We start from the raw sequence: 27,500 nt of genomic DNA on the forward strand, positions 1-27,500 counted from the left end.
TTACTAACACTGTTGAATGTCTGAAACAGAACTAAGAGCCAGAGCTTGTTTAACCAAAAACTGACGGGCATGGCACTTACGTTCATGCCCTGTCCACTTTGAGTTTATCCTAATAATGGTTTTTATGCATAGCTGGCTCTACTTGTACTAAGTCACCAATGAGCCAATTATGAGTGCTACTTCTCTTTTTTTTTCTTGATTTTCAATTTTTTTTTATGTTTATGTTATCTTATACTTCCACAAATTTCCCCACTAATTCAAGGAAAGGTGAAATTAGGAAAGATCACAAGGTCTACTAATTGACTTCTTTGTAGCTAAGAAGAGCCCTCTATGTGCAGACATATTTCAGAAAAAAATTAGAACATGAGCACAGCATTTTCCCAGTGACACTGGGTTAATTGAGCTAACCACAATACATAAAACTCAAAACCCCTTTTCAAATACAGATGATTCTACTGTAAACCGCAATTCTTCTGTTAAATATTTGCATTCTATCATGGAAAACCACATCATGAATAATGTCATATATGTCATATTTTCAAAATACCTTTAAAGAATCCTCCTATACTTTAAAACACTTGTTCCAGTCTTGTTATTGATACAAATGTTGGATATTACCAAAAAAGTAGAAAGAGTAATTACGAGTGAATTCTCTACTATCACCTTTTGGTCATACTCCTTCATATTTCTATAATGGATTTATCCTTTTATGTTCCTGCAAATGTTTCATATGCTTTTCAAATATGTGTTTAAGTCATTTATTTCCATTTTTCTTAATTATTACATGTTACTACAGCAATGTCTCGAGCGGTTTGAATATCCAGTTTTAAGGTGTTTTTATATCAAATGACTCAATTCCATTGTTAGATACTACTATACCATAAATAGTAATCCCAAGGGAGAGAGAGGTCAACCTAGTTAATATGATATCTTATCCTACTACTGAATACTGCAATATGACAGGAATTCGTGCTTGTTTTTTCTCTTACATATCAAGAGAAGCTTTAGTTCATAACACAAATGACAGGAAAAATAGAAAGACCTTCAAATCACATCACTATTCTATTTCACTGTGGCACCACTGTTCAGTTTCCTTCTTCATCTATAGTTTCATTGCTTGCTACCAATTCTTTACATAATTTTAGTCTTAAAATGATTCCTTCTTTCTGTGGCTTGTGATGTAAATATTTCTAACAACTATATCTTGGTCTTCAACAGACTGAAGTGGAAGTTTCAATAGCAAAATAACTTTTTTGTTAAACGAGAAAGATGATGGATGTGTTAGCATAGTCTTTGTGTTCTGAGCCATCCAACTACAAATTGCAAAAAGGTAATGTCTGGTACAGTGGAATTGGTTTCTCAAATTCTGAGTGGTCTCTAGAAAAATGAGAGCATGATAACTGAAGTTAGTGACAGTGGTCCTCTGTGTAAAAAATATGCCATAAAAATATCTTTTTATCCACAAGGTGCAAAAAAAATTAGTAAAATAAAAGTTCTATGAATATATGTGTTTGTGTTATTCCAGACAAGACATGCATAAATAACAATTAAGATATATGAACCACCAATAGTAAATGTTGCATGTTGCCGGTTAATGTGTAAAAAGTACTGGAAGTCAACAAGAAATACTTAGGCACTCTTATACACACTCAAGATATTCATTCACTAATTGGTTCATTCAGTGTAAAAATATACATAAAATGAATAACTATACCTTAATGGTAGGAGATAACAGTTAAGAAAAAATCCCAAGTAGTTGTAGTGACAGGGAAGACCATGATAAGGTCTATGAATGCACCCTTTACTATATACCAGGATGTAGATACAATACTAAGTACTAATGACTACTGTTCTCTTTGATTTAGGCAATCTACATAGGGTTTCTTTTCTTATTTCAAATGTTGGGGGAAGAGGTAAAATATAAGAAACTCTTCAAATGAATGAGGCCTGTCACATTAAGTTCGCGACCACATAGTTTCAGCTGACACTTCTTCCTTCTATAGCATCCTAACAGAAGGAACTGTTGTCATACTAATATGGAGAAATATGCCATATATCATCTGTTCTTTTACATACTGGTTTACTTTATAGATGTGACAAAATGTCATAAAAGAGTATATATTTTTTTCAGTCAAAATTAAAAAAATACGCAGGATAAATACATGCAGGAAAACAGAAAAAAAAAATCCCAAACTCAATTTTTTAATCAAAGCAAAGATGCCTTATAATATCCAAGTAGTCAATCATTATCATCACAAACTGTCAACTTCTTATCGATTACCACCAATCTGTCAAGTGCATCTTCTCCTTGATACAAAAAATTGTAGTTCAGTTGTACACAATGCAGATGACAAATTGTTATTCCAGTTCAGTGATTATCTTTTCATCAAAATATGAGTACCCACTTAATCATCACAAAATTAAAAATGATTTAAATGAATACTTAAAAATATGTAAAAAAAAAGGGGGGGAAAATGCATGAGAAACTCAGTCAATTACCTTCAGATGGATAAGCACTGAACATTAGTCTCCCAGAATGATGGTACTGATCCTCACTAAAATGCAAGCTGCAAACCCTGTAAGTTTCATTTAGCTGTTTCAGCGTCTTGCCCCTCAGATTGGGAATGTCTAAGATTCTTAGCCACTCCAAGCATCTGAAACACAAGAATTGTTGAACTGAGATATAACATTTGCAATGATTTAGACTGAATTTTAAAAATTACCAGTTATCTCTAAATTCAACTTACTTCTAGTGTATTTTCACATACACCCTGCTTGGGTCACATACAAGGGTAATGTTAAAATAAATTTACCCTACATCTTTATGCCCTCCAACCTGAGAGACTGTGAGAGGCTAAGGTTATTCAAAGGGGAAAAAAAGAGGAAGGGTTAAAAATAATGTAAATATCAAAAAATATTTTTTTGACTTGCATGCACACACACATGAACAATTAACATTAAAATTAAAATATATAGATGGGCTTAATGACAGTAGTATTCAAAAGGTCTGAAGTAGTTAAACTAATCATCATACTATATCTAATGACATTTAATGTGAATGTTCCATATACACTATTTGCAGCAACTGGTTAGCAGATATACATTATACAAGATACTCTGACAAATACACCATGAAATATATCTACTGAAAAATACACTTTATTCTATAAACATCAAATGCCAAGCATGGCTACTAAAACAATCTTTCCATTTCCAAGACATAATCAATTATGAATAAAGAGTAATAATGATTTCACTAAAATGACAAATATTGTAAAACAATATCAAGCACTCTTCAAAGTGACAAACTGCGGCAAATATCTGGCATAACAGCCTCTCAAGTCAGCTGCTTTCTAGAGTAAATTCTGATACATCTCTGCCATATAAAGCTAAGCTGTTGTTACTATTTCTGTGGTAATCTCAGCTGAAGGTTCAACATTTTGCCACATTATGAGAAACAAACGCAGCAAAATCACTGAGTAATAGACATATTCTTTCATAGCGTCTCTCTGTTTTCGTAAAGATTTATTAAGACAAACATTAAACAAATATTTTGACTTGCAAATAACAAGCAGAAAAATAGAATGATGAACATACTATTTTCATAATATGTGTGTGTGTGTTTGGTGTGCGTGTGTGCGTGTGTGAGGTGAGTGTGTGCGTGTGTGAGGTGCATGTGTGCGAGTGTGTGGTGCGTGTGTGCGTGTGTGTGTGTGTGTGTGTGTGTGTGTGTGTGTGTGTGTGTGTGTGTGTGTGTGTGTGTGTGTGTGTGTGTGTGTGTGTGTGTGTGTGTGTGTGTGTGTGTGTGTGTGTGTGTGTGTGTGTGTGTGTGTGTGTGTGTGTGTGTGTGTGCGTGTGTGTGTGCGTGTGCGTGTGCGTGTGCGTGTGCGTGTGCGTGTGCGTGTGCGTGTGCGAGTACGTGTGCGTGTGCGCGTGTGCGTGTGCGTGTATGCATGTGTCTATGTGTGTATGTGTGTATGTGTATATATGTATATGTATGTGTATGTATATATATATATGTATGTGTATATATATATATATATATGTATGTGTATATATGTATATACAATGTATGTGTATATGTATATACAATATATGTATATACAATATATGTATATATAATATATATGTATATATAATATATATGTATATATAATATATATTTGTATCTATAATATATATGTGTATCTATAATATATATATATATATGCATATATATATAACATATATGTATATACATTTTACATATACATACTTGTGATTGAAAGAAAAATTAAAAACATCTTTAAAACTATTAATTCTAAATAAGTAGATGTTTAGAAGAAAACATGTCCATGCCTGTTGGTTCTGTGGCAAAAAACAAGAAATTTACACGTGTGTTTTGGTAGGCTAGTGTTTGTAGATATCAAGGATCAGTCCAACCTTTTGTCAAAAGTGTAGATGCCATCATGAATGCTTGACACTGCCCTTCAGATGAGTCTATTTCTTTAGCAGGCAACTTGATGTGACCTTTTCTAACCTACACCTAAATTTTGCCAAATATATATTATGGAAAGACAGAATTTGAACAGGTTCTGTAAACAAGTAGTCTGTGTGTATTTGTATGTTTGATTCAATTTTTCTTAGTATTTTAGAATTTATTGATGGATGCTAGAACATGCAACTAAGTAATATTGTGCCCTATCAATAAAAAAGGGACATAATAAAGTTTAGTTAATTATTCTCACTATGATTACTTTTATTGAAAATTATGCATACCACCAAGCCATAAATCACACAAAGGTGACTGAGTACTGATTAACAGTATAAGTGTTTGAGCTAGTACAACCCTAACTATCCCTAGCATACAGGGGTGGTGGTGACATACAGAACCTGTAGGTTCAAGGCCCGCGCGCGCACACACACACGCACACGCACACACATTTATACAGACAGATATATGTACATCATATCTTAATAACTTTTATCTTAGCTTGAAAAAAATCTAAGATTAGGTATAGAAAGATGAAATGGGAGCTCAAAATATAAAAGAAAATGTAATTGATAAATACAAAAGACAAGTTTGGAAAATACTGGCTATAGATCTCATGATGTTCTGCTGCATTCCTATACAGGGATGACCTACAAAAACTTAACTTGCAGTCAGAATTGTTTGAATGTCATGTACAAGTAAAAGTTAAGTGGTATGCAATCATGTCTTTTGTTTTGTTTTTTTACTAAATACTCTTGTACTGAAAAGAAGAATGTATCCAGCTTAAGTAAACACATCAACTGAAAGAATGTATTATGGGTAAAAGAAACTTCCCTGTTCTACTAGTAAAATTGGTCCACATATCTTGACGAAGTCTGCTTTCCTTTGTAGACTGGATCAGATCAGGTCTGGTTATATTTAGTTTGACAAGGTTAGGCTAACCTAATATATATTAGGTTAGACTATGATAGGCTAGATTAGGTTTAATTTAATAGGGTTAGGTTAGGCTCAGCTAGCTAGACAGGTTAGGTTGGGCTCCACAAGGTAGACAGATTAGGTCAGGAAAGGACAAATAAGTTAGGTTAGGTTAGGTTATGCTAGGTTAGGTTAGGTTAGGTTATGCCAGGTTAGGTTAGGTTAGGTTAGGTTATGCTAGGTTAGGTTAGGTTAGGTTAGGTTATGCTAGGTTAGGTCAGGTTAGGTTATGCTAGGTTAGGTTAGGTTAGGTTATGCTAGGTTAGGCTAGGCTAGGCTAGGCTAGGATAGGCAAGGTAAGGTTAGCCTAGCGTAAGTTAGGTTAGGTTAGCCAGGATTAAATGACCAGTGGGAAAGGCTAAACTGGTTGTAGGCTAATGTAGTGGTGCAACAGCCCAATTCAAAAGTAGCATACTGACATACTAAGAGGAATATCTGGGATAGAACAATGAAAACTTAATAATAAAAGTGTTAATACTGATCATAAATTTCTCTCCTCAGTGTCATCCTAGCTTACTCAAGATACCAGTAACTACTATGATGGTGGTAGATAAGAAATTAACATTTTATAATTCTGATCCCCAGATAAAATTAAAATAACACCTTGGACAAGAAGTGTGGAAACTGAACATTCTGCTGAATTTATCCCAAGTGTTTGTTACAATAAATAGTACTCTAAGAAAGAGAGAGAGAGATAGTAACTAGTATCAATGCAATGCCATATATCAAGAATGGTGGGAAGAGTTCAATCTTAATTTTCTTTTAATGTTGTCTGAACTTATAAATTACTGGTAATAACAATGGCATCATTAATACATCATTTAAAGTAAGTAGTGACATTAAACACAATAACAATAATAGTCATTGCAGCAACAGGTAATAACAATGGCAGTGATTTATTATAATTATCAACCATTAAACAGCAATTTCAGTGATAACAACAATTTTAATTACAAAACAACAAACAACAACAGTAACAATAATGCTAAAAACGTCCTTTCTATTAACGACAATAATGACAATGTCAACAATTACGTGTTTACTAACAACAACAGTACTTTTATTATCACCACCTTCAAATAACCTTTATTATGCACCAATATTGTCATAGTAGTAATTTTCCTTCTTGCTTGCAAGATCACGACAGAAATATCGGGAATACGTAACAATATCCGTATAAATAACGATCTAAGTTACAACAGAGTGAAAATCGATGGCATCCTTGGACCCCAGCCATGGTTCCTCCTCCTTGAACAGGTGGTGAAAATGCGCCCGGTTGCAGGACACTCAAGCCGAGACAATGGCTGTGCAGGTCCTATTCGACGCCTTAACCCATTAAGAAAAAGGGCAAGATGGCTATTCTACCAACGGTAAAGCATATTGAAAGCACATTCACTCAGTACTCACCTCTGCGGGTCCTTGGGGAACGGGTGCAGCTTCAAGTGCCTGTGTTCAATTTTTCTTCTGCTGCAAACGCTACAATACCTTTTGCTGCCGAACATGATCCAACTTCATGGTCCTCGATAACCAACACTACGATATCCTGGGTGACGGTGGCGCCGCCAACGGCCATTAGTGTAACTAGCAGGTATGATATAATTCTTATTCCTCAGCCTAAGATTTGGTCAAGAGATCATTTCGATAATTTGATTAATTTCTTGGCGAAGCAGTCCCTGATAAAACCCAATTTGGAAAGTGTGTTTTTTTGTTGCTAGCGATGTAGAGATTTCGCAAGCTGTGATGCTGCCGAGCCAATGGGAACCCGGGGAGGGAGCGCGAGCTGTCCCCTCATTGGTGCTACGGGACCTGCCATTAGCGATAAAACGTTGATTTATGGGAATATGATCGGTTGATTCGATACCATTTACTTAATACATTACATTGAACAGCAGGTGGTATAACGTGTTATATGTTTGATGATGATTACGAAAGCAACAGTGCGTAGAATGTGGGATGTGAAGTGAGTGGCACATCTGGGTCATATCCATGGGTCAACAGAGGACAGGGTACCGGCGCACCCCTTCACCTTTGAGGGTCAGGCAAACCGGCCTCCCGCATTGTGCCGGAGGATACGCCTTCAGTCAACGTGAAACCCAACGCACGGTATAAAAACCGTGTTTTTATTTCCTATCTATTTGTCTTTCATAATTTCGATCTCATATTCTTTTCTATGTTAAATTATTGTGCATTTATTAAGTATATCATTATTAGTTACAAATGTTATTATCAACAGTTGTCATGATCATTAAACCTTATTACAATATAATTAACTAGTACATTGATAATATCTATCTAACCATCGTACCAACAACAACGAAAATAACAAAAGAACAAGAAAACCAATCCCAACAATCGAGAAGGAACACCCGCAACATTGAAACCAAAAACACAACAAACAAAAAACGAATAACCTCATAAAAATAAATACCAATAGAGATCGACGTAAAGGCAACCTGAGCGGCGGAGATCCGAGTGGCAATACCGCTCACCCTCTCTCAACAAACCTTCCTCCTCCCCTTCAACCGACCGCGGGACTAACACGCAGATTACTACAACCTCCGCCATCGAGAGAGGGAAGGAAGGGAAGGGAAAAACATTGGAGCTGGGTAGGCCGCGCAGTCAAAAGGAGTTGGGGAAGATGAGGGAGCGTAAGATTAGGGGAGGTTGGGGAGATTTACGAAGGCCAATGTGCGGGAAGGCGAATAGTTTGATCAAGATGAAAGTGATAGTTATAATCATTGTAAAAGTTTTGTCATTAAAATGTCCCTAATTGAACGAAAGAAAAAAAAAAAGCAAAACAAGATATAGTGAGTGATGGTGAAGGCACTAGTGATGATGATAACTTAAGTGACGTATATAATAAATTAGAACAAGTAGTTATATCACTGACATGCATATAACGACAACAATTAAATATACAACTGTGATAGTAGTACCATGTGCATGTGCATAACGATTGCAATTAAAACCGTAATCAATATGATAACCAGTGATAAATGAAGATAAAGAGATATGCAGTGAGACGGTTATCATCTGTCTCATCTCGTTCTCGTTCGTTTCACTTCCCTTACAGTCACAGGGAGTTGATCTCGTCCCCTTCACTCTAATTACTAAATCACTCTAATTACTACTTCCTTAAGGTGTAAAAGTTAGCTCTTAGCCAACGAACTCTTCAACTATCATCAGCAGACTGATCTAGAGGCAAGGATATCTGTGTGTGTGTGTGTGTGTGTGTGTGTGTGTGTGTGTGCGTGCGTGCGTGCGTGTACAGGCACGTGCACATGCATATGGATATGTGTGTGTGTGTGTGTGTGTGTGTGTGTGTGTGTGTGTGTGTGTGTGTGTGTGTGTGTGTGTGTGTGTGTGTGTGTGTGCACGCGCGCGTTTGTATATCCTTGTGATTGTGTGTATGTGTATGTCTACTATAAAACATGTATCTACTTCATACCCCCGTCCCATCTCTTTTTATTGACTGACAGCTTTTAGTTCAGGACAAAGTTGCTCAACTGGGTAGGCTATTGTGTTTTTAGTGGTCCAAACTGGAAATTGGTTCATATATTAAACTGACTGAAAATGTAGTTATCCAAATAACTCATTAGCCAATATATTAAGAAATATCTTGATAATCAGAAGTTTTGATAGAACTAAAGATATTAGCTGTGCACTCTTGAAGCATCAAAGTTATGTTTGTTAGAAATAATATACGGGAAGTTGGAAAATAACTATTCATGTAATTTCTCGAAATTACTTCAAAATGTATTTCAAACCAAACTGTCAGCACTTTACTTTTATTATATTTTCTCAACATTCTGTTTGGAAGAAATGGATTCCAATCCGAAATATTTTGTTTACTTTTTATTATAGCCATTGCACAAGATGGAACTTGTCCGTATTTTTAAGTTGAGCTTTTGGTATATGTTCAAAAACGAATTGAGAGCCATTGCTATAGATGATACTGTGTAAAATGTTAATTGTTCCCTGTTGGAAATGTGGATTTTCCCAAAATTCTGTTTTATTTTACTGATTGCTAGATTCTCGTAAGTTCTCGTGTTTTTAACTGTACGCGTGATTTAGTTGCCTTGAGAGCCCATGTACTTTTTGATAACCGAGGTTCACTGGCACTAAAGTAGCCAGTAACGATCACGTGTGCAGAGCAGCAGATACAGTTTTTTTTTTTTTTTTCCTAGAGCAGGGACTCCAGTTTTAAAAATCCCATAATTTGACTAAAAAACAACATGTTGTGACATGTGTTGTTAACTAGGATATTATAGATAAGAAGTCCTTCGCCATTAGATATTCGACATCTCAGACTGCTCTCTCTCCTTCTGTTTGTTTGAATAGTCTTTGTTGAAATAATAGGAGCATTTGAGTTAACGTTTTTTCTGGAAAACGATCCACATTTATCATTGTTTAGGCAACAGCAGACTTTCCTCAACTTTCGCATTACGTATTACGAATATTAATATTTCTTACTATGCACTCAGTTCCAGGTATTACTCTTCCTATTGAAGCGATCTCCCATGGTACTACAGTTGTTCTTTTCACTCTGTTCTCTGCGGTTTCCATCAATGTTCTCGACTGAGCGGCCTCACGTAAGGAAATACTACCCGAATCGTCCACATAACTTGGTTTATGAAGTGTTAGCCAAACCTGTACGTTTAGTCACATTATCTCTTGCTTGCTTACGATGTCGACTTACAAGTACATGGTCAAGAATTGTTCACTGTTCACCACATATAAGCTCTGCCTCAAATTGAAAAGTCACTTAGCTGAAGTGAAGCTTATGATTTGTCAATTTTGGGATAGTTTTGGCAAATCAGTAAATGCGCTTTCATCAAGATACACTTTTTCGTACATTGCCAAGGAGAAGTGACATAAAATGACAGACTCCGGGTGATAAAAGGCACTAAGAGAGACCCAACCTGGCACCGGTTAGTATGGTCAGGTGACCCACCATTACAACCGGAGGGCAAAAGGGGGTCATTCTCCCATCCTCGCCACTGCTAAGGTCGTCCTTTCCGTCAATCTTGTCGGTCTCCATTCTCTCCTGTTTCCATGTAAAGCTTACACATGAACTGATTAGATGGAAAGATATTGTTCACCCAATTCCAATCCCCATTTTCTTAGTGTAATTCCCAACCCACTTCAACTGCATGTACCAAAGTTCTTCCCAACAGTGACATAGTAGGCTGTGTCTATTCTTAGTGTCTTGGGTTCTCCTAAGCCTCCTGCATTTACAATCGACGGTCACAAGTTGCTGTAAAACGTCTTAGTGCTTTTGTAAATTAAGGTCCACAGTCTGTCCGTATTATTACACCCATTTAATTGTAATCGGTTTGCCAATCCGCTTTGCATTCATAAGATCAAAGTTTTGGCATATATTTTCCTTCAGTTCGCCTGCATAACCTCGACCTGAAGACTCTGTCAGATGCTAGATTAATGCTCGGTTTTCTGAATCCGATTAATTAGCTTACCGACGTTTTACATTTCTTTATATTTAGGCATTCATTCTCCAAGGTTCCAATTTCTCACCAATCTCTCCTTTTCTTTCTCTCTCACTCGGTTATTGCCATGCTCATTCTTTAGAGCATGTAGGGTATCCACTTATCATATACATTACATTGTTCTGTTGACAGGTAGGATATACCATTTTTATCATTCCAATTCACTTATACGGCTATCATGGCCTACGTACAGATATCATTGCCATCTTGCACTACTATACTCATGCATGTAAATACAGGCAATGAGGTTTTACTTACTGGTACTCCCCCGCCACCTTCTCTTACTCCATGGGCCAGGGAATGTGCTGTCTCATCAAACTCTTCATGGGCTTCTCACTCGCCTCGGCCCACCTCCATCGTCTGTTATCCTTTACCAATTATATTTGAGTTGTATCGTTCTTGGTCCTGTTAGCCATCTGGATTGCACTACTTCGGAGACGAAAGAGCAATCAATGACTCAGTTTTCTCGAAGCTCCAAGGAAATTGCATTACCTAAGACTAATCTACAAGGCTTCCCTCCGCGCGCGCGCGCGTGTGTGTGTGTGTCTACACATGTATATGCATATAACACATTCACACACATATGTGTGTTATACGCATATATAAATTCCCCTCTCTCTTCCTTTCAGTTGGCTGTCCTAAAGCTCAGTGTGCAGAGTCTGGGTGATGTTTATAAAAAAGTAGATGCAAGAACGCAAAAGATTGTGTAATATATTACAGATGTCAAAATACTGACCATTCAGAATATTACAGGACATGAGAGTGCATTACTGAGAACTTCAGAACAATGCAGGATTGTATAAAACTAAGGTGATTATGAGAAAACACCAACCAGTAGTTAATACAAGAAGCAATTTGAATACCCACAGACGCAGCTCTATGTTATGATCATGCTAGGTAACGATACATTTGAATAACACCTTAATATCAACGCTGCTCTTATTTTCCGTTACCTTTACCATTTTCGTTCCATCACGTTCACAAGCGATTGTTTTAGTGTATTAATAGATAAATTACTCTTGATTATAGGTCATTCGGCTCATTTCTTAGTTCACTTTAGTTTATTTATTTCAGAATAGGCGTTCCTACGCCTATACTTGGATAATTTCACTACTATATATCTCTTAATTAAATTATTATATGTAGGCCTATTATCTATCTATCTGTCAGTATTAATAAATTATTTTTCTTTCTTTTTATCGCAGTGACAATGAACTTGAGAGATATGAACGTATTTCAAATAATTATCATCGACAGCTTGTCTGCTATCGGTTAAGATTCACCAACCTGTTAGTCTGTTATCAGTAAATAAGCGCATTTTTTCTACGATATAAGAGAAAACTAAATGCAGATTATAGTTACGTTTGTGTCAGATCTCCAAACAGTATATTGATTCGAAACCGCTCTACAGTTAACCATTATTTACGTATCCGAAGGTGTTTGGCTGCACACACTCATTTACACTTAAACACGCACATGCGCACCAACACGCGTGTGTAAATGTAAGTGTGTGTGTGTGTGTGTGTGTGTGTGTGTGTGTGTGTGTGAATGTATGTATACACGAGTAAATGTTATGAAATATGCAAACCTTTTAACTCTGTAATTATCTTTGGTAAAGATAATCATCAACTTCCACATTAATGCAAAGTGTATGTTAACTCTCAATTTGGATTTCATTTGTATCACAACCCTGAGCAGTATTGTGATACTGTGTTTTTTTGTTCTGCCTTACGCACTAAGTGATGTTTACCAACGCCATCCTTATACTGACATTTCATCAGGATTTATTGATGCTCGGATAATAACTCATCGAATAGATGTTTAATAGGAAAGGAGATTTTGTGTATTTAATGTAGACATGATAATACCTTCTCTCTCTCTCTCTCTCTCTCTCTCTCTCTCTCTCTCTCTCTCTCTCTCTCTCTCTCTCTCTCTCTCTCTCTCTCTCTCTCTCTCTCTCTCTCTCTCTCTCTCTCTCTCTCTCTCTCTCTCTCTCTCTCTCTCTCTCTCTCTCTCTCTCTCTCTCTCTCTCTCTCTCTCTCTCTCTCTCTCTCTCTCTCTCTCTCTCTCTCTCTCTCTCTCTCTCTCTCTCTCTCTCTCTCTCTCTCTCTCTCTCTCTCTCTCTCTCTCTCTCTCTCTCTCTCTCTCTCTCTCTCTCTCTCTCTCTCTCTCTCTCTCTCTCTCTCTCTCTCTCTCTCTCTCTCTCTCTCTCTCTCTCTCTCTCTCTCTCTCTCTCTCTCTCTCTCTCTCTCTCTCTCTCTCTCTCTCTCTCTCTCTCTCTCTCTCTCTCTCTCTCTCTCTCTCTCTCTCTCTCTCTCTCTCTCTCTCTCTCTCTCTCTCTCTCTCTCTCTCTCTCTCTCTCTCTCTCTCTCTCTCTCTCTCTCTCTCTCTCTCTCTCTCTCTCTCTCTCTCTCTCTCTCTCTCTCTCTCTCTCTCTCTCTCTCTCTCTCTCTCTCTCTCTCTCTCTCTCTCTCTCTCTCTCTCTCTCTCTCTCTCTCTCTCTCTCTCTCTCTCTCTCTCTCTCTCTCTCTCTCTCTCTCTCTCTCTCTCTCTCTCTCTCTCTCTCTCTCTCTCTCTCTCTCTCTCTCTCTCTCTCTCTCTCTCTCTCTCTCTCTCTCTCTCTCTCTCTCTCTCTCTCTCTCTCTCTCTCTCTCTCTCTCTCTCTCTCTCTCTCTCTCTCTCTCTCTCTCTCTCTCTCTCTCTCTCTCTCTCTCTCTCTCTCTCTCTCTCTCTCTCTCTCTCTCTCTCTCTCTCTCTCTCTCTCTCTCTCTCTCTCTCTCTCTCTCTCTCTCTCTCTCTCTCTCTCTCTCTCTCTCTCTCTCTCTCTCTCTCTCTCTCTCTCTCTCTCTCTCTCTCTCTCTCTCTCTCTCTCTCTCTCTCTCTCTCTCTCTCTCTCTCTCTCTCTCTCTCTCTCTCTCTCTCTCTCTCTCTCTCTCTCTCTCTCTCTCTCTCTCTCTCTCTCTCTCTCTCTCTCTCTCTCTCTCTCTCTCTCTCTCTCTCTCTCTCTCTCTCTCTCTCTCTCTCTCTCTCTCTCTCTCTCTCTCTCTCTCTCTCTCTCTCTCTCTCTCTCTCTCTCTCTCTCTCTCTCTCTCTCTCTCTCTCTCTCTCTCTCTCTCTCTCTCTCTCTCTCTCTCTCTCTCTCTCTCTCTCTCTCTCTCTCTCTCTCTCTCTCTCTCTCTCTCTCTCTCTCTCTCTCTCTCTCTCTCTCTCTCTCTCTCTCTCTCTCTCTCTCTCTCTCTCTCTCTCTCTCTCTCTCTCTCTCTCTCTCTCTCTCTCTCTCTCTCTCTCTCTCTCTCTCTCTCTCTCTCTCTCTCTCTCTCTCTCTCTCTCTCTCTCTCTCTCTCTCTCTCTCTCTCTCTCTCTCTCTCTCTCTCTCTCTCTCTCTCTCTCTCTCTCTCTCTCTCTCTCTCTCTCTCTCTCTCTCTCTCTCTCTCTCTCTCTCTCTCTCTCTCTCTCTCTCTCTCTCTCTCTCTCTCTCTCTCTCTCTCTCTCTCTCTCTCTCTCTCTCTCTCTCTCTCTCTCTCTCTCTCTCTCTCTCTCTCTCTCTCTCTCTCTCTCTCTCTCTCTCTCTCTCTCTCTCTCTCTCTCTCTCTCTCTCTCTCTCTCTCTCTCTCTCTCTCTCTCTCTCTCTCTCTCTCTCTCTCTCTCTCTCTCTCTCTCTCTCTCTCTCTCTCTCTCTCTCTCTCTCTCTCTCTCTCTCTCTCTCTCTCTCTCTCTCTCTCTCTCTCTCTCTCTCTCTCTCTCTCTCTCTCTCTCTCTCTCTCTCTCTCTCTCTCTCTCTCTCTCTCTCTCTCTCTCTCTCTCTCTCTCTCTCTCTCTCTCTCTCTCTCTCTCTCTCTCTCTCTCTCTCTCTCTCTCTCTCTCTCTCTCTCTCTCTCTCTCTCTCTCTCTCTCTCTCTCTCTCTCTCTCTCTCTCTCTCTCTCTCTCTCTCTCTCTCTCTCTCTCTCTCTCTCTCTCTCTCTCTCTCTCTCTCTCTCTCTCTCTCTCTCTCTCTCTCTCTCTCTCTCTCTCTCTCTCTCTCTCTCTCTCTCTCTCTCTCTCTCTCTCTCTCTCTCTCTCTCTCTCTCTCTCTCTCTCTCTCTCTCTCTCTCTCTCTCTCTCTCTCTCTCTCTCTCTCTCTCTCTCTCTCTCTCTCTCTCTCTCTCTCTCTCTCTCTCTCTCTCTCTCTCTCTCTCTCTCTCTCTCTCTCTCTCTCTCTCTCTCTCTCTCTCTCTCTCTCTCTCTCTCTATCTTTGGTAAAGATAATCATCAACTTCCACATTAATGCAAAGTGTATGTTAACTCTCAATTTGGATTTCATTTGTATCACAACCCTGAGCAGTATTGTGATACTGTGTTTTTTTGTTCTGCCCTACGCACTAAGTGATGTTTACCAACGCCATCCTTATACTGACATTTCATCAGGATTTATTGATGCTCGGATAATAACTCATCGAATAGATGTTTAATAGGAAAGGAGATTTTGTGTATTTAATGTAGACATGATAATACCTTCCTTCCTTCTTCCCTCCGTGTTGAGTGAGGATGAAAGAGTGATACCGGAGAATAATGTGCACTGTAAGAGGATAATTCAAGGTCACGTACAGTGGCGTGGTCTTAGCGGCCTCTGCCCTGCCGGGTTTCAAGAGCTTATATTTATTTGTTTGTTTTTTTATTATTATTTGTAGAACATTAAAGTATGAGGATAGGAACATTAATGCCTTTTGATCTTTTCCTTCTATCTACCTTCGCTTTTTGTAGACGAGCTCTTAGCATAAAGAACAGTTAGCCAGAATATCTCGCTGCCTTTTTTACGACACCCTGCCTAGGATACCCTCTCCCTCCCTTCCTCTACCCTTCCCCTGAATAGCTTGGGTTCAGTGGATGATAGTACGAAGGTTGCGGGTAAATGAACTTCTTTATAAGATTATAACTATTTAGATAATATATGCATTTTGTGGTGTTTACGGGGTAATGATGTCTGTTTTGACGTAGAGAGGAGAGAGACGCCTTTAGATTTTGTAGTAGGTACTAGCTATCTTTATTATAATGGGTATATTTACTTATTTATTCAAAATTTATTTGTGTTATTTTCTATTTATATATTTTATCATGTGAATAGACTGATGTTTATGAGGAACATAGCTTGGCAATGAAGTTGTACATGGTGTTCAAAACCGAGTGGCGTTGTGTTGCTCTCAGTGTTAGAACTCCAGAATGTGGTCAAGATCGGCTCCCGGGGGTGGGTAAAGGTTCAGATAGGAGCCAATTAAGGGTATTTGTTTTTTAAGTGATTTGTAAATGAAGGGTGTAGTAAGGTCAAATCATGTGTGACTGAGCCCATAACAATTCTTGCATGAACACATTCCCAGTGTCCCATCACGTAAGATTTCAATTTGCCTTTCATGGTGTCACCTGCTTCAGTAAATTATGAGATATTTAATCTTAATTTCATATTTTAATACTCGCTTTTAATAAAAATCATTATTATTATTGGTATCTTTATTGTTATATGCAATCATCATTCTCCTCCACATCATCACTACCACCACCATCGTTATTATCATCACTATCGCTATCATTATCACTGTCGCTATCATCATCATCACCACCATCCCAATCATCATACTCTTTCTCTCCCCAGGGTTGCCAGTGAACCAACAGTAAAAGTGTTCTATGTTTTGTCTCGTGTGTGAGGTATGTCGGATTGCTCTACTGTGTGTATTTGTGTGTGCGCCTCTCTCTCTCTCTCTCTCTCTCTCTCTCTCTCTCTGTGTGTGTGTGTGTGTGTGTGTGACGCAGTGGTTCTAGCTTTTGAGGTAAATTATGTTGAGGTTTTGTGAACGTAGTTTGTATGCTTAATTAATTTAATTTCCTTTGAGTAGATGAGTGGGGGATGACAATGTGCATCCGAGACCTATATTTTGCCGGGAAGAGAAGGTTTTGTGTATGAAGTTAGTGAAAGTGATAAATTCAAATTGGTTTTTGATGACTGCGCGACTACTATAGTTCAGTCCAGTCAGCTGGGTCACCCGAGCCTCGCTACACGATCGAGGCACTACGCAATTTCTACATAAGCTATAGGCATACGGTAATCACAGATGTCATGAGTCCTCCCCCTCCCATTACATTTCCCGACATAATAATTATAATATAACGCTAAAGGTAGAAGTGAACAGTGCTTTAAGAAGCCCATCGCTCATAGTGTTGAACGACCAGTTTGCTAGTTTGACATTTTCACCCTTCTGGCATAGTCGTTGGAATGTGGAGCATCTTTATTCGGCGAAGACAAGGCTATAGGGGGACTAACAAGGCAGGTGTTATTTTCTCTTACTTATCAGACGAATTTCTTTAAGTCAGTGATACCGAAACCACGGAAGTTTGGCGAATGGGCAAGGTACAGTATTACACTGTCTGAATTTCGTCTCTTATTAATGAAAAAGAAATAGTAACATTCCGCAGAAAATGTACGTGTTCTGTCTACACACGCATGGTGTAAACTACCTCGTCGTTAATTAAACAAACATCGGATGTTGCGAATTTTGGTCCTCTATTGTTACGCTCAGTCTAGTCAAATATAGTGGTCAAAATTGGTAATAAACAATATTCATATACTTCTTATACAGGTTCTGGATTCGTGATCTCAGCCCCCACCCCCCCACACACACCCTTTTGTAATTATATTGTAAGTACTGCATTATTTAAAGCCTCTAGATGACGATAACCATCCGTAACAGCTTACATATATTCATTATTTGGTGTTAAATATTGCATGCTATACAGGAGTACTAATGTGATTACTACAGAATTGCTACTCAGCATATAATAAATTAATAAACACTGAATTGAGACATGCTTTTAAGTAAGGGTGCTGAGCATACGAACATACATGTAAACGAGGTTCCTCTTTGTAATGTGAAACCTCAGTTACTTCATTCTTTAAGGATAGTGTGCAAGATATTGATTCATGAATGTGTTGAAGAAAAACAACAACAAAAGTAAAACGTTGTAAGTTATGGCACCCTGGTCACCCTCCCCAGTGACAGACAGAGACACCGTTGTTCTCGTCGTTGCTGTCTGGCGCATGAAGTGAAGTGAAGTTCTGGCACGTGAGTACCTAGTGAGGCGTCTGGCCTAGCCGTTATATTAAACTTATGTGATCACTTAACTCTCCATTCATACGAGAGCATTTCATTATTAAGATTAACATTGTAGAACATTCACGCAGAGGATATTCGATTTATATCAACTCAGTAGAGAACTTTCCGTGTTTTTGATGTTAAATACCGTCATCTCTAGGCGGCAACAGTGTCAGTGTCGCCATATCGTCGTTCCATTTTTTGGTTTTCCTTTCCTTTTTTTTGGTCTTAACTAAGGTAAATTTATAAGGGCATGCTTATTGTTTTTTTTTGTTTTTTTTTAGGGTAAAATAATGTACATTTGTAAACTTTTTTTTACATCAATTATTTATGTTTAAGACGGGGATGTCATTACAGTTAGAAAAGCCACTTTTCCTCCAAATTTGTTGTATCAGGCTTTTGGATGTTTGTCAGTGTGTATTCAGTTAGCGAGCCCTTAGATAGTTTCTGTTCACTTGTTTTATAATATAATTTTCATCCATTGTGTTGGTAATAGTTCTGATAAGCAGTGTCCTACACGGTTGGATTGGCAACTCATTGAGAAGTAACAAAACCACATGCATTCTCTTAGAAACTAGGTTACTGATGTTATTATTGGATCATCCCACGCCACTTTAACTCTTTTTTTTTTTTTTTTTTTTGGTAGGTTGGGGCAGTTATAATTAGCCAATATAAGAATCCATACCCACGTCCCATACATTGAACTTCACATGCCGTTAGTTTTTCACAGCGAAGAACGAATTGGAAACCGGGAGAAGGGACTGTACGATTTGGATGCACATCGAAAGGTCGTGCGAGAATGTGGATGGGAGGGAGGTGTCTTCAAGGTCAGCTGTTGAGGAAGGACCCAAAGATGAATCAAGACACGATTTGCTTGACTTGAAATATTTTACTTACTGAACAGTGTACTGTGTCCACATATACTGCAAAAAGAGAGACTGGCTGAAATTCCATTATAGAGGGCCATCAGTCAAACATTAGTTAGAAATGCCTAAGAGGCTACATCATAGTGTTTTCTTGTTTATATATCTGGTTGATAAAAAAGAAAGAAAAAATCTTAGGACAAAGATCACATTAAAAAGATGAACGTTTGCAATGAGATCAACATCCCCAACGAGATATATTCACAGGGTTTGATTGGTAAGATAGAACAGGTACTGAGTCAGCTTATGGGACTTCGATTTTCATATTCGGCCTTGTCTCGGAAAACTGTTTTCAGAACATAAAGTAATGTGTTGTAATACCCAAAACTTAATAGTCTCGTCAGTGTAATCTGTCGTCTCTGATAGTCCATTATAGTCAATAGAGCTTGTCTCTAGGTTGGTTTGGAATGATTAGCGAAGTTCTAGCTTCGCCCGGGCCTTCTAAATATGGCCCGGCCTTTGTCTCTGTCTTTGCGCCGTGTCTTTCATAGATCTAGGCAATTGGAACACAGCAGCTGAAGTTTATTTCCACGTGCTTGAGACCAACAATTAAACTCAAATCAAATCGAGGAATTATCAAAACTCTGTAGATATGGAAAATAAGCTGTAGACAAATCCTGAAGACAAGTTTTATAGTGTGATGAAGAATAAAGCTTATCCCAAGACGGGCCTATCCCTAGAGCTAGTGGGGAAGCCAGAGGCTCTGCCCCGAAAACACCATCTTTATTTATTTATTATTTGCTTATCATTCATTTTCACCCTAATGCGTTCCAGGTGTAATGTATCCTTAGAAGTCGCGTGTAAAATTTGTTACGCTCTCGTTGTCTGTTTTTCTCAGGCTGTACTTATACAGTCTCGGCCAAGAAAGCTCTTCCTAAAGGATTTTATGTTTCAAATAATATTATTTGATACCAAATACAGTACTTATTTGCAATTACTCATTGCATTTTCTTAGATACTTCTTGTCAGTCGTTTATCGTTGTAGACTCATGGTATTATTTTATTTTGTCTCATCCAAAACTCTTTTGATAGATTTTTATTTATAGCGCTCTATATACTCAAAGAGTGAATCCTTGCGCTGCTGATGGTTACACCAACTTAGTGGGAGGAAAAAATGCATATGGTCGTGTTCGTCTTACCACATTGAGCGTAATATTTCAGTGTGCATCTCCCCGTTCATTTTATTATCGTTTTCACGTTTATTGATTTAGGAATGTGGGTTTGTTTATTTGCGCAGTTTCATTTACTTTAGCTATATTTTCCTATACCCGTATTTTGTATAGCGAAGTAATAAACATACAATAATAAGAAATTACCGATTAATTGCTTTAAAAAGTAAGACGTGATTTGTTTTGTGTTCAGTCTCCCACACCCGAGAGTATAAAACCTGGTCCGTGCAGTCTTACGTATTGCAAGAGAGAGAGGGGGGGGGGGGGGGGAGGGAGAGAGAGAGAGAGAGAGAGAGAGAGAGAGAGAGAGAGAGAGAGAGAGAGAGAGAGAGAGAGAGAGAGAGACGGAAATCATACAACTTAAGTAGATGGAGGTTACAGCGAGAAGTTGCAGAGGTAGTAGGATTTGGGGGCAGGAAACCACGAGAAAGGAGGAGGAAATCAATACTGGATGCGTCCAGAGTACAGATTGGACTAGGGAGAGAGGAGAAAGATGTCAGGAAATGGAGAGATGTTTGTAAAGGGTAGAGCAGATCTCTTTAACTAATTTTTGAGACATCGTAACTAGAGAATCAGAACCGTTGATGCATTATTTATAGGTAAATTACCCAATTAGGGACGATTTTCCACTGGACGCCCTCCTGGTCTTGTCGACCGCGTCAGCTCTGGTTGGGTGGCCATACGCCGGCCGAGATGTGTGAGGACACAGGGACCATCGACCGTGTACCTCCAGGGTCCTCCCAGGGCTGGCAAGGTTCGTTAGGTGTCTGCTGCGCTGGAAGTTGGCCTGGTGGGGGGGGGGGGGGTGAACAGGGTTATGATTGGTCGAGAAATGAGATCTCTGTGCACATGTATCTGTAATAGGCGGTTTATTGTTCTAGCAGTATGTTTTACTGTGTGGTAGATGTTTCTAGTGCACGTTTGTACATAAGTTAATATTCAAAGAAATTGTAGAAGAGATTAATGATATAAGGTAAATTAAAACGCATTGATATACACGTTTTCCCCACACACAAGGAGAGTCTAACATGTATTCTTTCTCTTTGACAGATACAAGTAGCGCTGCTTTACTGATGGGGGGATGAGGGCTAAGGACGGTCCAAGGAAGAGTCTTGTGGAGTTCCTGCACATGCTAACTATATTCCTACACTGTACCAAAGCTATTTTTTCCTTCAGTATGTTCAATCTGAAGGGAGTCTAGCATGTCAAGCTAAACAAGTGACTCAATATTTTACAGTTTAGGGAAGACCCTTTTTCCCCACTAAATTTTCTCCAATTTGTAAACCTTAATAATGCAGTTTGCAAATACACGTGTCGACTGAATTTTAACTCCATATACCTACTTGATGTAAGACACTGCTTTCATTCTTTGTCTTACTTTGAGAATTCGCCAAGGCATTCTGTCCTTTAAAATGGGAACTGACAACCTTTAGATTAAAAGGAAACAAAAATGTTACGCTAGATATTGTCAAGTCAATTTTGTGACTTGCTTTGGAATTGGAAACACTACAAGCCTAGCTCAGGATATATTTTAGGTCTTGTAGTGTATCCTGTATCACCATGATGTATGATCAAGAAAATTTCGAGACGTACCACGTTATGCCTTAACCTCCTCGTCACCATTAGCGCTGAAAGAGAGGTTCCTTAATGTCTCATTTCGGCGCACTGTTCCACGTTCATTCTATGTTGTGTGCTTCGTCGTTTAACCGATTTCACTAAGAACAACCTATTTAAACTTTTTCTCTCAGTTTGCTAGCAGAGTTACGCAGTGTGGTGGGTTTATCTCGTACTTTAATTCACTGTGATACGGAAATTATTATTTTACTTCTCAGTCGTATTTCTGACCGCTCGTTTTATTATGTATCAATATTACGGAAATGGTTTCACACATTGTGTTATTCTGCTTATGTGTGCTTGTATTTTTGGGTATGTATGTTCCTTAAATGAATATTAGGGTTTCATGGTATCAGAAAGCAAAGCATAAATTACCAAGGATGAGGTGTATCTCAATCAGTGACACTCCTTGGTTTCAGATACGAGTTGTATTTATGTAAATCAGTGTAAAGGTGACCCTTTACATCCTCTTCAAAGTGCCATTTCTTAATTAACTTGAAATATGAAGATACACTTAACCTTGTTTTATTAGCAGCTATGTATATGCGCTGGATGGCCTGATTCATTTATGCACCGAAGTAAATTTAAGGCAAATTTGATGTGTTGAATCATATTTGACCCACCTTGCCCTGGTTGGTTTGCATTCTATTCAGATATGTTATTGCCAAAATGAACACAAAATAAATTCTTACAACATATGTAGCTGAAATATTACATCATACGAGGCAGCCTGTTGTGTATAGGCTGCCATTGATTACTTGTAATTTCCCTGAAAAATGTATCTATGTGTATGAATGTATACATGTGTGTCTATAAATATGTATATATATATTCATACATATATATATATATATATACATATACATATACATATACATATACATATATTTATTTATCTATGAGCGAGAATAAGTACCTTTATTTTTAAGTAATGATGCGGCCGTCTATGTTAAAACGCTACTAATTCTTCCAATGATGATACTACTACTACTACTACTACTACTACTACTACTACTACTACTACTACTACTACTACTACTACTACTACTACTACTACTACTACTACTACTAGCAGCAACATGGAAAAGTAAATACAATATTAGTCTTACCAGTTTTCTTGGTAAAATAGGTTAGTAAACGCCTCTTTCGCACGACATTCCCTGTACACTTGGTTCTTCGCACCCCGTGGTTTACAGCCTCAAAACTGCCCAGACCCGGGATCGAACCGGGGACCTTTAGATCTTCAGTCTAACGCTCTCCCAACTGAGCTATCTAGACTTCTTATCTATCATTTGTCTCCATCAGATCTGAAGATAATATGTATATGGTTATCAAGAAACAAACGACACAGACAATTATGGTTACTTTTCCGCAAACTTAATATGCAATTCCTTACTTAGCCATGCGTGTGGATATACTTAATGACTGGCACATAGCAATCTTCACATGTGGATTTTGATGTTGATTAAGAAGTACTTATGTAGGGATTTTTGTTCAATGTAATAACTCTCATGGTCCATCCCGTTAACTACTGATAACTTATATGAGGATTTTTCTCTTTATTTGATAGTTGGAAAGGGCGTTGTGTTCATTATCTGATGATCACCCGTTCCGAAAATCTTAACGAGGTCCTGTTAAGATCTTCCTCTTGTTACATGGTTGGATCAAATTCACATACAAATGAGTTTTTTTCATAATACAAATATAAATGGAAATAATTTTATTCCTGAATCAAAAAATGCAAATACGAAGATTTCAGATATTATGTAAAAATATAAACGAGCATAATATTTTTCACACCAATTTATATTCTTAGTATTAAAATTGCATATCATTAGGAAGGGTGACGCGAGTTCCATCAACCTTGTAACGTAATATTAGCGTCAAAAAATGGAAACAGTGATTATTCTGAAATGCATGCAAAATACAAACCTGAGCCTTGTATTGTACATGTATTGACATTTCTCCTTATTTTTGATAAGTGTATCCGGCCCTATTAACGTTTGGAAGACCAAATGCGAGTTATTATTGCGGACCTAGATTGTATGTTGAGTTACTTCCAGTATATCCTCTTTAGAAAAATGCATATTCTAGAGGCCTCAGTCAGTCTAGTATCATTGGGACGCCACCGTGCGTTACGGGGGACCGCATGGAAAGAACAAAGGGGATTTGATTGTGCAGTTTTCATTTGCTGTATTTCATATATTACTCCATGAAAGATATGTATTGCTTATTTTTAACCCTTTGACATCAACCTATAAATATCTTTGCAACGTTTTATAGCCACTGTCTGTTTTTCTCATCTACAGACAAGAAGATTCAATTTATCCTTAGTGTTTTTCTCGGTGATTAACCCTGCTCGTTAAGGGCCCATAGACTGAAAAATAAGTACACGTCTTCTTTCACTACACAAATAAATAAATAGACAAATAAAAAATAATAATCACATGTTATAAATGTATGAATGTATATAATACGAATGTTTATATATAAATATATGTTATATGTATATATATGTATATAAATACATGTTGGTATATATATGTATATGTATGTGTGTATATATATGTTTACACACACACACACACACACACACATACAGCTTTTAGGAAAAGACTGTAACTAGAGATTTTACAGATTAATATTTCTAATGTTAAAAAAAACGGGGTAAGATCCCAGAGTCCATCTTACCCCTTAACCTTAACTCGAAGAAATCTATCCTTATTGGCGTAACTCACACCAAAAAACATCTTCCTCATCGTCTTTTACTGCTCATTGGTCATGTGCCCATCTCTTGCAAATGGCAGAACACACCCACCCTTCCCCTCTCGCAGAATTACCAAACGTGTCATTGCAACGAGCAGAGTTGCATTTCAATCTTCATCTCCACTGTCACTATAATGAGCCCAAGATGGCCCAGCTTTAGCTTCTTTTACTTTTTCTGCTGTGTCATGCTGTTGTTAGGCCGTTTCTACGATGTTGTAGTTGTTCGTATCTTTCTTCTTTCTTGCTCTCGTTTGACGCTTCTGTGCTAGAGCGAGTTCCTTTTCTTGTATCTTGTGAATGTTTGACTCTAACTCTTGCCTTATTGTGGCCAGTTTTAGCAAGGGAATTTTATCCTGAGGAGAACTACTTGGGTTGAACAGGCTACGAGCCATTTTGGCATTACAAGCCCAGGCACAACACTTGGATGTTCTGGCTCAGCATCTCCCTCCAAGTGAGGTTCATTCTCAAAGGCCATGATTGTCGGGGCAACTGGCTCATCTGACTGGATCTTCCTCTTCCTGTTCACCATATAATGGAATATCTGTTGGGAGGGCATGTGAAAAGTCATCGGGTAAATTCCTTTTTTCCTAAAGCCACTAATGGTTGTGTTTGGAACAGTAGCTTGTAGATGTCATTCCATACAATGCAATTAATTTGCAGACGATCATCTGCCAGCTAGGATTGTTTCTGAGGAATGTTTCAATAGCTATCACATAGTAGGCATTTAGTGGATCCATGAAGGAAAGATCCAGTGGTTGCATTCTGTGACTACAGTGGCAATTGTGACATGATTATCCCTGGCAAGATCATTAAGATTCTTCATGTGGGTCATATGTCCATCCATAATCAATAACGCTGGATCATCCTTTGGTAGCTTGTTGTGGGACAGAAAGTGCTAAACCATTTAGTAAAAATGGAAAGCTTCATCCTCCCAGTTGGGATGAGCCCCATCCTTCAGTTCTTGCTTCATTTGAACTCTTGGAAAGATGAAGAAAGGTGGAAGAAACAGGCCCACAACAGTCATACAGCAAACTGCTTTAGCTAAAATCCCTGTTTGAGCAGAAGTAAATCTGCAGACTGAGGATTTGAGTGGGTTTTGTTTACACTGTTGTCTCACCAACATTAAAAATCCTTTATAGAGGGAAAAAATGGTCTGCCTGCACTGAGGATAAAATGTAAAAAAAACAAACTTATCAACATTTCTGATTTTCTGATTTAAGCATCTCGCTCTTGCAGCAGAAGTTGCTTCTTGGGCTCAAACTGCAAGTTGTGGGTGGTGACGTTGGCAGTCCAACAGCCAGTCTATCCCTACAAGTTCAACCTGGTAATAAGACAGAAATAAGCGTTTACAAATTCTAACTTTCAAAGCAAAGTGTTAGGATTCGAGATGAAGGTAGAAGCAAGATCTATTTCCTCTGGTTTATTCTGGTCTGAAGAATGATACAGACTCTTTATGGAGGTCCTTGGGCAACTCCCATTGACCAGGTCTTGGGATGCTATGCTGCCTGGAAAAACATGTACCGATACATGTTACTAACAACACTCACACTCCCCCAATTTTACATGCACCCTGAGTGTAATGACACAAACATAATCAAAATAATTGTGAACTGAGCACAAAGTATCTGAACATTTTACATATCCGCTATAATACACTAGATGGGGGAATTCATATAATTGACATTCAGGTGTCCTGGAAGTCGCCTGGTATGCCGGAGTCTGGGGATTGAGGGGTGGCTTGACACAGGGCTTTGGTGCTCTTGTGGAGCACCTGCCTGGCGCTCACTACCTCTGTTCCTGATCGTGGCCCTGCCGCTGCCGTCCATCCTCACCTAGTACTGTCGTGGTGCAGTCAGCTCCACCATTGTTCCCAACTGATCCCACCACCAGGTGACAGGGTTCTGAATCCGAGTCTGCTGTCCCGGCTTGAAGGGAGCAAAGGTCATGGGCTGCCTGGTCTTGATGAAGTGATGATTTTGCTGCAAAGCGGTTCATGGGACGTTCCCTTTTACGTAATAGCAATCCCCACTGCTCGTTGATTAATTACCATGAGTTTTTCACATGTATGGCGTCCCACAGTTGCTTGCCTATCAGCAGCTGCGATGGGGATGTGTCCGACCCTTGAAGGGCCGTATTTAGGTGCTGCATAAGCGCCTTGGTGATGGTGTTGGTGTCCAGGGAGCGTCCGTTAACTTGATGCACCAGGCTCTGAAGAAGCTTCTGGACTTATGACTGGTGAGGTGAGTGCCTCCATCACATGACAGCTCCTAAGGGATGCCCAGTCTCCTGAACCACTGAGGGAAAGCAGTGATGAGGCGGGAGCTGGTGGCCCCTCCTGAAATGTGTTTCACCTCCAACCACCCCGTCAGCCTATCTGTACAACTTGCCATCTAAATGGAATAGATCTGCCACCACTAGCTGGAATGGATAATGAGGTGGAGGCATAGGTATGAGCCCATGGCCTGAGAGGAAGCATGCACCTCACAAACCTGACACTGGCCATCAATTCCAGGCCAGTTTACAGATTGCCTGGCCCTGTGGAGCATTGAATCTCCGCCTTGATGACCAGTGTGTAGGTTGAGTATCATGCGCCTGAGGGAGCCTGGTCTGACCAAACGTGGGAAACTTTCATCACTGGTGTACAGAACAAAGGTCGTCCTGGCATGAAGCAGTTGATAGTCCTCATCCTTAAGGGCTTCTTCCTCCACTTGCCGCAGATCCACCATGTATCCTCTATGGCCTCTGCTGGTGTGCTTACCATAGCCGCACATATGCATCCTCAACCTCATCGGGGGATATTTATATCCTTAAGTTCTCTGTCACAGATCTTGGCGAGGGCCTTGTGGTCAGTGATGAAAGTTAAATCCATACAGCCTAGGAGGAATACATGAGTGATTATCTTGGACGAGGACAGGAGCTGGCGCAGGGGGACCCCCATGTCCCTCAGCAGGGGGCACCC

General features: G+C 39.0%; 1 protein-coding gene and 1 long non-coding RNA gene across 9 annotated transcripts in view; one reads left to right on the plus strand and one right to left on the minus strand.

Moving 5' to 3' along the window:
* LOC125042520 overlaps window positions 1-8,006 on the minus strand; it is a 30,708-nt gene extending 22,702 nt beyond the window's left edge. For 2 of the 5 annotated variants that reach the window (XM_047638166.1, XM_047638165.1), the window contains exons 1-2: window positions 6,854-6,989; window positions 2,500-2,654 (exon numbers count right to left, since the gene is read on the minus strand). In XM_047638166.1, coding sequence (XP_047494122.1) covers window positions 2,500-2,654; window positions 6,854-6,948 — 250 coding nt within the window. In that variant the 5' untranslated portion in view covers window positions 6,949-6,989. Of the gene's footprint in view, window positions 1-2,499; window positions 2,655-6,853; window positions 6,993-7,874 lie in introns of those variants that run through there. The other 3 variants (XM_047638169.1, XM_047638168.1, XM_047638167.1) reach the window with 2 other exon arrangements.
* On the plus strand, window positions 6,897-23,717 carry LOC125042522. Of its 4 annotated transcripts, none has more exons than XR_007116353.1 (3): window positions 6,897-7,034; window positions 20,778-20,915; window positions 21,212-23,717. It is a non-coding gene; the product is annotated as an uncharacterized LOC125042522 (long non-coding RNA). The 4 variants fall into 4 exon arrangements; XR_007116354.1 differs by lacking the exon at window positions 6,897-7,034 and adding an exon at window positions 7,923-8,052; XR_007116355.1 differs by lacking the exon at window positions 6,897-7,034 and adding an exon at window positions 16,944-17,021.
* The last annotated feature ends 3,783 nt before the right edge of the window (window positions 23,718-27,500 follow it).

Source organism: Penaeus chinensis, chromosome 32 (assembly GCF_019202785.1).
Source record: "Penaeus chinensis breed Huanghai No. 1 chromosome 32, ASM1920278v2, whole genome shotgun sequence".
NCBI classification, from domain to species: Eukaryota; Metazoa; Arthropoda; class Malacostraca; order Decapoda; family Penaeidae; genus Penaeus; species Penaeus chinensis.